The following is an 11,933-nucleotide window of genomic DNA, read 5'->3' on the forward strand; positions in this document are numbered from 1 at the left end:
CTCTCACCATCAACACCACTGCCATATATATATACTTGGAACAGAAAAAGGACAGCTCTGAGATGCAGAAAGCAACCCATTTGATGGCGATCGGGTGGCAGTGATGGAAAGAAGGCAACAAACACTACCATCTTCCTTTCTGTACCTCAGAAGTTATGAGAGTTGGATGAAGAAGGGGCTGTAGACAGAATATGTACATACATAAGTACTATTTATCCTCTTACAGCCACTGAAGTTAGAAAAGGCTTAAGATAGCTTAAGCATCCATCAGACATGCCAAAAAAGCAGTGTTCTTCAGTATTTTACTTCAGAAATTAAGAGTATAAAGCTATCAGAAATATTCTGGTATTTCTTTCTACGTGCAGACTTCCCCCAATGCAATCCAGAGTAATATTTAGCTGAGGAATAGACTACTCTATCTGATACTGTCACGGTATTACCTCGGAAGGGACCTGGAACTTGGAAAAAAAGTCACGCCTGTCTGAGATCAGAGCGAATGCCCTTGACATTTTGCACCAGAAAGAACCACCCTGCTCATCCTCACGAGTTGGCAAAAGCTAGCTGTACCCTGACTGCTGTGAGTAGGACCCCGAACACCTTTGAGGTGGTTAGGACAGATTTTTTCCCAGTGGTGCAGAATTCTCTTCCCAGCAGCATGGAGGGAAGCGTGGAAGAGAAGGGTCCTAAGCGGACTGGTACTGAGAGAGCTGGTCAGTGCATTCATAACGATGTGCACGGGTACCTATAAGCATCCATGCACACAAGGAGGCTCAAAGAGCTGGAGACAAACATGGAACACCAAGAACAGACGCTTCAGGTAAATGCTGAGTTTCAGGAGGTTTCTACAAACCTCAGACTTCATGATCAGAGTGCTGTACAATACTTAGCATGCGACTGTTTCATGTTGGTACAACGCTGTCCAAATTTTCTGCTGCTCCCTAACACTTGTTACTCAAGACGAATGAAAATTTCTTTGAGAAGGCAGCCAAAATTTTCAAAGACGGTTTATCTTACAAACTTGATGCACTGTTTTTTTTAAGTTGAAGACTCTGGAAGAATTGATCAAACAGAAGAATTATGGAGTTTGTAGTAGACTTCAAACAATTTAGTTGGAAGCAAGAAGAATTAGCAACTCTTTCAAAAACTAATTCTGAGGATACAAGACGGTATCATATTAAGGGATTTTCTTCATCACTACATTGGAAAATTCTTCTAAAGTTTGGAACGTTATAAAATTTAAATACTGTAAAACCATCACAGATCCTACCTTACAGACCAACTTTATTCAAAATCTGAGTACATATAGACAGAAATCAAAAGGTAGCGGTGAAAAAAATAAAACATTTTTTCCCACTGACAAAGTTTAAAGAATAAAGACAATCTCTCTCTTCTTCCACATTTTTCCCACTAAACAGGTAAAACACCCGAGAAGTCTCAAATCCAGCTCACATCTTGAACACTTACCAGGAATGCAACTATTTCATCACTTTGGGATGATTAGGTCTCTAGATGCTTCTAAATGGCCTCAGTGAACGTGCCAATAGTCTGCATAAAATTACTTTATTGGTCTCTTTTTTTCCATAGCCTACGTATCAATCCTCATCTGCCTGAAAACAGTTTGTTACGGGCACTGCAGCTGAATTTCTTGGAATAATCCTTGATGCACTACAATAACAACAAAAGCACTTTAAATAATAGATGCAATTTTGGTATTTCTGGAGATTTTATCAAAAGTATCCCAGTATCTATCTTTTACAAAAGAAAGAAAGACTTTGTTAGAACATCTCAAAAAAATTTAGGAAGGAAACAGTTGATTTTAAACAATGGTTTCAACAAAGCAAAAGGATTAGAACACAAAATGCAACAATCTTACGTAATTCCACTTTTTAGTTTCTCCACTATACAGCAAACACTAGATATATAAGCAATCAACCAAAACCAATTAGCAGGATTGAGCAATGTTTTCATTAGCGTTGTCTTTCCATCACAAATACCAAATTCTTTTCCTCATCTAGATGTGAAAAATATCCCAGTCTCTGAATTATCAGAACGTATATAGTAAGTGTTAAAGAAATCTTTTTACCTTTCCATCTGTCCACACTGGAAATCAGTATTACTCGTTCAGTAAGACTAACACTTCACATGGAAACAACTTACATGTTTCCTAATAAAATCCCCAGTATTCTACAAGTAGTATGAAATGTCTGGATATAATCCAAACATGGTAAATATTACTGATAGAAGTGTGTGTGTGAGAGAGAGAGAGAGAGAGAAGGTGGATGTAAGACAGATTTCTCCAGATCTCTCAACACAAAATAAATTGTATTATAAAGAAAATTTTATAAAGCAAAGCTTTCCAAAACAAAGCCTTGTACAGCCTGGTCTGTTTCCACATATGTAATGTCTTCCTGGACAGGAAAATGCATCATGGACAGCACTGTGCTGATGCTTTTGAAATGAAGCACCTAGAATAATTGCTTTTACTAAAACTGAGAACAATAACAAAATGGTTAAAGGCTTTTTCATTATTATTAGGTTCTAATTTCAAACTGCTGCACTGCTCAAAGCAGAGCAGCTTCTGGGAGGGCAGGGGGAGGAAGGGTACCTTTTGTTGCTGTGGCCACTGGGGGAGGAGAGGCTTTCTTTGTTGTTTGAACTCTTTTGCCCAACCATAGGCTATGCACCAGCCGCTAATCTGCATTGAGAGGGGGGAAATTCTGATCTTCCACTGCGTTTTGTCAGCAATACAATGATCATATATGGAAAAGCATGACACTCCAATTAAGTTGTGTCCCTGCCTGTACGAGAATACCCGAAGGTGGACTGACAAGGGGACTCATCTGACAAAGAGAAAGCTATGCTAAGCCACTCCTCCAGTGCTTGAAAAAACTGGGCATTGAAACTTCAGTTCATCGATACTGCTATGGGCAACATACTTTGGCAACAGTATTTATGTGGCCAACAGACAAACAACTCTTTCACTTTTTCCCTGTTATAAAGATGTTTTCACTATGCAATAGACCAGAAATTACGCCATGTCTTGGTACAATTCATCAAGGGCAAACCTTGAGAGACTCGATAAGGGAATTGTAAATCTAGCACCAGATAGTAAGTTATTGCAGGAGTTTTCATATTCCTCAGGTCTAGTTGCAGAATATGAAAACAACTCAACTCTGCTGAGTTGTGTTAAACAATGAACAAACAAACCAAACCCTGAAGCCACTAACATACATCATTTTTGTTTCATCATACCAGTGCTATATAGCAACCAGGGCTGTACTTCACAAAACCTTTTATAGAATATTTACCCAAGAGCTGACCTGGCATTAGGAATTGTGCGTTCAAACATGCACTCAACTTCAAAATACAAATCATAAGGTTTTCTAATGTAATTGAAAAGAATTACTACAATAAATCAACTATTTTTTTTTAAAGACCGGTGCATCTTCTACTGTTAGAATATGCGAGTAAAATCAGAAGTTCATCAATAATTATTCTTAAGACATATTAAGATCTACCACTAAAAACATAAAAAAAGCAAAGTTGATGAATTGCGATTTCTGCTCTCAAAAGTGTGACGGGAACAAAATGAGAGCAACCAACCTATATCAGACTAGTAATATGCAATCTTCATCAGGATAATCAGAAGTTCTACTACCAGACTTCTCCATTTATATGAAGAGATTCAAAGACCAGTAAGACATGCACTTCAGAAACGCAACAGGAAGAAATATCCAGGCTAGATGATCTGAAGAGGAGCTGACCTAAGGGCCTAGCATCGAGGTGAGCACACAAGAAAAAAGCAGCTCTATGCAAGGTCAAGAAATGCAGCATAACTACAGCCACCAAGCGTTTCACAGCTGAACACCTTAAGACTAAAACCTGTAACAGAGGTAGATGGCCATAATCCCTAAGTACTACACAAAATGTTTTTACCAAGTTACACACCCCTAACAGAGAAAGAGTAGAAGTCACCTATGCGTCAGCAATCTGACAGAGAAAAAGACAAGGATGACGTGTGGACTTCACGTCAAATCTGATCCTTCAGTCTTACAAGAAAACCAAACCAGACAGCCATGAAAGGCAGTGCAATTAGATGATCGAGGTCAACTAACCACATGGAAAACTTACCTTCCCACTGCAAAAAGTTGCTATGAACATACAAACTTGCTCACTATGCAGAAGTTCACAAGGCATGATATGGTTCACAAAGACAGAGTCTTACTGCTAGACCTGAACTATTTTTCGTCAATAATTTCATCAATTTCATATCTCAGTTGCCTCCTGTCTTCATCTTGGATAACCAAATTTCTGGATAGGTACAATCACATAAAAGCAGTGCTTTATCCACGATTAAAGATTAGGGGGAAAAAATGTGCAGTGTTTAAACTCTGGCAACATGATTTATGAGCTAAGTCACATACATAACCAGAAAAACCACCTAACACTTAGTTTGGTTTATCTTGATTGAAAGAATATTTCAATCTTAATTTTATCTTTACAACTACGGGGCTAAGACAATAAAAGAGCCAGCTCTGATATACAGCTTGGCTACAAAAAACACGCTAGCAAAAACTTGGAAAAGATTTGAACACTTGATTTACTAAGGCCACTGAACTTAATGAAAACACAAAAAATTTGTGTTGGTCTTGTAAATTTCAGCTTCAGTTACCATATTCTTAACTGTTTAGCAAATAATAAAAGTAGCATCTTGATGCAAATTGGGAAAGGCTACATATCCCTCCTTGAGATAAAGGAACATGGGAGGAGATGAGAAGATGAACATATGGAAAGAAAATAGAGCAAAGGAAAAAAAAAAAATTTTGGGAAAAGCATTGGCCTTTGAGTACTCTTCCTTTTAATGAACTTGCATTTCATTCAGCAAGAGAAACACATCGTGCTCTATTCTTACACAAACCTCAAGAAATTTGCAGTGAAACGTGTGTTCAACATTATTTAATCATTTCAAGTCTTGTACAAAACCGTACAGCAGAAACTCCATGCTGGTTGGTTATACAGCAATACTTAACTCTGCTATGAGCTACGCATAATGCAACATGTGTTGCCCACTTGTCTTCGTCTTCATTACTGCAGCAATTAACATTATTGGAATATATTATTTAACAGTTATTGAAATCATTCACTAGGTTGATATTTTATATTCAGTTATAAAACTATCCTCCTAAAACGCTACAGCATTTAGCTAGTAGCAACTATTTTAAGTTAAAAATCATTCTCCAAGAAAAGATGGCCAAAATCAATGCAACAGTCTTAAAAGCACAAATTAACAGGTTCAAGTCTTTTTCACAAACTAAAACCTCATACATCTTTACTCACTGAAATAAGCATTGCTTGAAATGTATTTTATATGTAAATATTTTTTTCTAACCCCAAATCTCGCAAACCCCCCAAATTATCTAAGCAGTGCTTTACTCAAGTGTACTTCAGAAGAGCCTTGCATTAGCTTGAAGTTCTACATTTTGAAAGAGAGAGCAAGTACTCCATGACTTATCCGGAACGTCTGCTAAATTTGACTTCACTTACATTTATCATAACATTGAGCTTATTAATTCATACTGTGATTTTCAACTCCATCTTCAACAGAAACATCGGCCAAAACCTGTAGTTATTCTTTAATGGAATGCTCTGAATTTTGGATAGCCATAATCTATTTTGCTTCATTTATAACAAAGCAGCTTTTCAAACAAATATTGACACAAAGATAAATTCAGAGTGCTTTCTCATGATCTACAACCTTATCACAAACATCAGCTCATGTCAAATTTTAACACCTTTCATTTAAGTTTTAGTTCTCCTTATGCTATTTGGATGGATATTTCTTATGGAAAATGGTGAAGTTTTGTCAACTATCAAGCAAGTTTGTCCACAAACACCATTAAGGTGCGTTCCACTTGTTTTAACCCTTCTGAAAGGGAGAGAGTGAGTTCTGTCAGAAAAAGCACACTTACACAAAGTAAACTCCTGGCATTTCCAGAGGGATAGGCTCTCAGTTGAAAAGTAATGCTCGTCAATGGCATTTTACTCAGGCAACAGATTCACATATCGGGAGGGAATTCTTAAAGCCAGTATGTCTGAATCGTATGGACCTAATTAGCTACTAAGTCAAGAAATAACTTACATAAGAAATACTAAAAGCATAGCTTTCTGCTATGCTTTTTTCTTCCTATAAGAAAACCATTTCCATTCCATTATGTTTGTTGTCTGAAGACTGTGGTCAAGATCTTAGTCCAAACTTATTATCACCCTCTAGATAGCAGCAATTATATCTCATTTGTGAAGACAAACTATACACTTTTACTCAGCTAAAGAAGAACTGATCTCCAAGCAGTCCTTTTAATGCAAATGAGAAGACCTCTGTCCACGATTTCTTTTCTTCAGACATTTTAATGCAGAAGCCAACAATCTCAGTAAGCTGCAATTAGAAATTGCTAACCTATAACTAATGCTTCAGTGTTTTAACCTCCTCTTTAACTGTGCCTGTTTAGTGGTAATCAGAATATATTCTACTCACTAAACTGTGCGGGCATCAGCCCTTTAAATTTCCAGGACACCCTTCCAGACTGTCTAAATATTACCTTAAACATTTGTAGCAAAGACAGTTTATTTTCCATATTATGGGTTTGGTACACTTAAAAAGATAGCATTGTAGATCTCATTGTCAGATCTGTTCATCAGCTTCTCGGTATCCATAGTTTGCAGAGTTCCACTAAAAGCTACTGGAAGTTGTGGGATCCGAAGCATGGAGAAAACACAAGCATCTTTCCCATTTATATGATGATTACCTAGCTTCAGAGTTGCACTTCCACTACCAGTCTCGCCCCCAATGTGATAGGCAGTCACTGGTAATCCCAATCCTAAAACACGAGTTCTTTCAAAGTCACAGAGGCAGATTTTTAAAAGCAAATGGGTGAGCAACCATGCAGATAGGAATCTGCAGGGGTTTTAAAACTTAAAAGATTCCGAATTCTTATTGCTTTAATGGGATTTGAACAACCAGCTTGCATTAACTATTCTGAAAAGACTACAAACTTAGGGCATATACCAGGCACCCCTGTGATAATTATTTGCAACACTCTGTGAACCAGAATCAGATCTGAATCCAAAGAACAAACACGAAAACTGTATCAGCCTTAATATATCCTGTTATCTGCTGCACTGTGTAAACACCTTCCTTAAATAGATTACTTATTTGTATTTAAAGCCTGTGAAAAGAATTTGAAATGTACCGACTAGACCAAATACATATACAGTACCAGTAGATGGGGGAAGTCAGTATTAAAAACAAAACAAAGAAACAAACGCCAAATAACACCCAAGAAACACCCCCGCACTGAGGAGCTGGAGAGTTATTCCTAGTACCTTGCTGCTGTGCCTACACAAGTTGTTTTCCAGCAAAAATGAAATAAAATCACTGAAATCTTTATTTAGGGTTTTGTGGCTTGTTTTGCTTTAAACTGTGGCCATTTAAAAGTTAAATACTCTATTATGAGTTATTCTCAATACAAAGCCTGTTACTTCTCTGTTTTTTTTTTTTTACTAGACTTCGCTACATTTGTTAATACAAAGGTATATTAGATCAGTTCAGAAAAGCTTTCTCCATCAGAAAATGAAACAACAACAAATCAATGCTTCTGACAACAACCCCTGAGCCCTCAGGCAATTATGACAAAAACCCCAGCCATTCTAAAAAGCGTCCTTCCAAAAAAAAAAAAACAAAAAAAAAAAAAAAAAAAACAAAAACCAAAAAAAAAAACAAAAAAAACACCACACACTACTCTCATTCCTAATCCACAAACGATGTTCAGAAAAAAATAGTGCTTCTCTTTTTCTCTTATGCAGTTACCAAAGCATACATTAAAGATGAAACTGTATGTTGTCATTAAGATCAACAACAGTTAAAATGCCTATTTGACGTATGGCATCTTAAACCAACAAATCTGAAATGCTTTCAGAAGATTTACATTTATTGTATCTGAGAGTGATAAATGCACTGGCCTCCAATGCTTTTGCTTTCCTCACTCTCACCCAAAGCCTTCATACACACTTCATATAATCAATCACTTAAATCCAGTAAGCAACATCATTTAAAAAACAATGAATTTATACACTACTTTTTCTGATCTACGAGCTCCTGAATATTATACGCTTATTATCAAGTCATTAGTTCAAAGTTTTTCCCATTTGAAAACTTTGGTTACTATAATCACCTGAGGTTTTGGTCTTGATCTAAGACTTAATTTACTTCCTATTGCAAAAGGTCTGAAGATTTCTTACTGTGTTTCCATTCTTGGCCAAAAAAAAGAAGGGGGAAAAAGCAGGCCAAATATTAAAAGCATCCAAAAATCTGGTAATACTGCAGAGAAAGGCAAGGGGAAAGTGGAACAGAAAAGGGAAGCAGATTTAAAGAAAACAATTAACATACTGTTTCATTTCCAATTGGATTGTTATCTACAAAAACATGATTCAGCCCACATTTCCCAAAAACCTGCTGTATCTTTGTTAGACTTTAAGTGAGTAGCTGTCTCATCATTTAAAGTGAGGACAGCAAAGCCTACTTTAATGAAGTTCAAATTACTCAGAACTATACAGCCCTTTAGCAAGGATCTGTACCTAGCACCACTCCAGACAAGGCTAGAGTTTAACGACTATTAGCTGCTAAAACTTTAAAAACAAAACTTTTATTTTATTCATTTACAAGCCCCTCAAGCCATAGAGTTGCTCTCAACTCATTTCTGAATTAAAAAGTCTTTGGAATGAACAGAATGAAAACTATTCACGGATTTCTCAGAGCAGCAACACGTGTTAATTTAAACATTATTAGGTTTTTACCTATTTTATCTTGCTCTCAGGCATGAGCTGACACGTGACTTCAGTGAAAGCATCAGTAGGTAAAGATAGGAAACCCAAGAAGACTCACATTTCTTCCTCACATTTCTTCTCACAGAGAGAAAAATACCTAATTTTGACCACTGAACAGAAGTTCCCCCACTAAGGAAAAGTAGCACTGAATGACTTACTTAACTATTCATATCACATAACAAGCTAGAAGAAAATTAGTAATACAACTCAACTCTGCACCCTACCCAAGGCTCTTGTTTCCCACTATCTCACCGGCAGTATGCTCTAAGAAACGACTCACGCCTAACTCTGAAGAGAGGCAAACAGAGAAGTGGATACCTAATCCCTGAGGGCCGGTCCACACAATGAAATATTAACAGGAATTCAGACTGATTCATTTCATGAAGTATTTCCCTGAAAAACAATCACGCATTTAAACTAGGTTCAGAACCCTACTCTGGGCATCCAAAACCAAGTCACATTTCACGCTTTTCTTTGAAGTGGTAAGGACCCGATGGGCTGGGAGCATTTTATGTTAGATTTCACTTTTCCTTTTGGAATAAAAGCTACCTTAAACCCTACTGTTAAGGAAGAGATTAGCTCCTCTGGAAATGCCTACTGCCTGTATGCAGGAAACTCAAAGGAGAAGTCACTTAGAGCAGAGTGTTTACACTGAAGGGATGCCTGGAGAATGACTGTGAGGCAGCAGGTCTCGATATTCAGAACATGATATATACAACCAGGAGCTCCTGGGTGACAGCTCGCAGCGCTGGCACGTGCTCCCTGCCGCCTCAACGCAGCCTGCCAAAGCCATGCCTGAACAGTTTAAAACAACAGAACCGGAGCCGGATCAGGTACACGCAAGCAAAAGCCACATCCAAACCACTGTGTCTTTACATTAGCTACACCTGCTGCAGCCTCCACGGTAAGTACGGTGTGCCTTATTTCCAAACTGAGCCAGAAACAGCATGGAAAACAAGAGGGCTGGCACCTCTCACGCAGTCTAGTAAAAGGGCTTTTATTTCAGCTGATAAACAGCACGCAAGTCAATCACACCGTCATCTGGGTTGAAAATATTGCCAAACTTGCATCAGCTCAGCATAATGGTGAGACAAGCGTGAGCTTTTGTACTCGTAATTATCTGGAAGGAAAATATACTTTACTCCGAAACTGTTACCCGCTGTCACTTTACTGTAGACACCTGCAGTCTTATCAGAAGTCGTTAGACGCAGTGCTCTAAAAAGCTCAGATGTTCAGAGATATCCCTGCACTTAATTTTTACTATCGGTAGTTCAACTGAAATAAATGTCATCACTGACAGCAGTAAGTATGCCCCTGCACAGGTTCACAGGCTTAAACCACACAAGTGTGGAGCTAGCGCAACCAAAATCGATGTTTCTTGGCATAGTAACTACAACGAGGCTGAGAGCTTTTGTGCAAAATCCAGTTCAGTATGACAAACACGCAAGGCTGACCTGAAACACGGTAAGGTTTGTTAAGCCAGCGATTACAAAAGGACAGAAGTACAACTTCTCACAAAGGTGAAGAAAAGAGGTTGGAGTTGGAAGGCACGGGGAGTGGGCATATGCAAGACCCAGAGAGCGAGCTGGCCGTGGACAGCCAGCCGCCAACCTGCAGCTCCAGAACAACAACGCTGCCTCCTCTACCACAACCGTGGAGCCTCCTTTGTGCTGCTATCAGCCCAATTTTTGGAACGAGCGACTGGCAGCCAGCAGCAGTACGGGTAAAACCTGAGCAGCACGACCAGGGTGAGCAGCGCAAGGTGCAGGCACCACCACACCGCCCTCAGCCAGCGCTCAGGAAGCGGCGTGCGACAAGTACCGCAAACATCCAGGGTGCTCGTTTTCAGGCTATTGTGACTGGGGAAAAAATAAAATAAAACAATAATAAATAAAAAAAAAAAAACAGCAACGTGGAGTCGCACCCAAGACTTTTCCGTGGCTGGGCTGGCCCAGCAGCCTGGGCGCGGGAGCAGGCTGCGAGGCCAAGCCTGCACGGTTCACCGGAGACTTGTGTTAATAAACAACCCGGATCAGGGCCAGGCCAGGAGCAAGTGTGAATTTCCTCCTCCTCCTCCTCCTCCTGCCGTGGGCACACGCGTGACGAGCCCCCACGCCGGAGGGGGGCTGCGCTGCGGGGCACGGCCTGTTGTCTTTTGTATTTTATTTTATTTTTAAATAAAAGTGAACTCAGCCAGCCCGATCCCCTGGAAACGCCCATCTGGCCGGGAAGCAGCGTCCCGCTGTGTTTTTCCGGTACGGCCACACGTGAACCGGGGACCTGCAGCCGGGGCCGGGGGCTGCCCGGAGCCCCCCCCCGGGGGCCGGGCAGGGCAGGGCAGCGCCGGGGCCGGCTGCCCGCACAAAGCGGCGGCAGCACCGAGCACAAAGGCCGCGGCTGCCCTGCCCGTACCGGGGGGCGGCGGCTGCGGGCTCGGTGCTGCAGCTGGGTGCGGGCCGAGCCGCGCCGTGCCCCGGTGCCGGGGGTGCCGGTGGGGTCGCTCACCTCGGTGGGGGCGCTGATCTCGAACAGGTCCAGCCGGTTCGCGTTCCAGTGGTTGATGATGTCGGCGAGTTTGCGCCGCTCCTCCTCCCGGCTGCCGCCGCCGCCGCCGCCGCCCGACATCCTCGCCGAGCCCGGTGCTGCCGCCGCCACCACCGCCGGGGAGCCGAGCCGGAGCCGGAGCCGGAGCCGGGGCCGCGGCCGGGCCCTCTCTGCCGAGCCCCGGGCGGGGGGCGGGCAGGGGGGGGTCCCCCCGGTGCCGGCCGGGGAGGGGGGCAGGGAGGGAGGGGCGCGGCTCTGCCCTCGGTGGCGGCCGCCGCGGAAACGCCCCGGGTCGCGGCTGCCGATAGCGATCGGCCCCGGCGCGCGGCGGGGAAGGAGAGAAAGAAAAAGGGGGAAGGGCGGGGGGCGGGGAGGGGAGGAGGAAGAGGAGGGAGGAGGAGGAGGAGGAGGAAGGATGCCCCGACTCGGCGGCGGCCGCCGCGGTGTCTCCCGGCTCGGCAGCGCCCGTCCCCTGCCGCCTGCCCCGAGCCGCGCCGCCGCCGCCTCTC

General features: G+C 41.8%; 1 protein-coding gene across 20 annotated transcripts in view; it reads right to left on the bottom strand.

The window, feature by feature from the left end:
* The window catches only part of AFDN (afadin, adherens junction formation factor), a 129,300-nt gene extending 117,793 nt beyond the window's left edge, over positions 1-11,507 (bottom strand). For all 20 annotated transcript variants that reach the window (XM_032185909.1, XM_032185905.1, XM_032185902.1 and 17 more), the window contains exon 1: positions 11,386-11,507. In XM_032185909.1, coding sequence (XP_032041800.1) covers positions 11,386-11,505 — 120 coding nt within the window. In that variant the 5' untranslated portion in view covers positions 11,506-11,507. The remainder of the gene's footprint in view (positions 1-11,385) is intronic.
* Positions 11,508-11,933: the final 426 nt, after the last annotated feature.

Source organism: Aythya fuligula, chromosome 3 (genome assembly GCF_009819795.1).
Source record: "Aythya fuligula isolate bAytFul2 chromosome 3, bAytFul2.pri, whole genome shotgun sequence".
Taxonomy (NCBI): Eukaryota; Metazoa; Chordata; class Aves; order Anseriformes; family Anatidae; genus Aythya; species Aythya fuligula.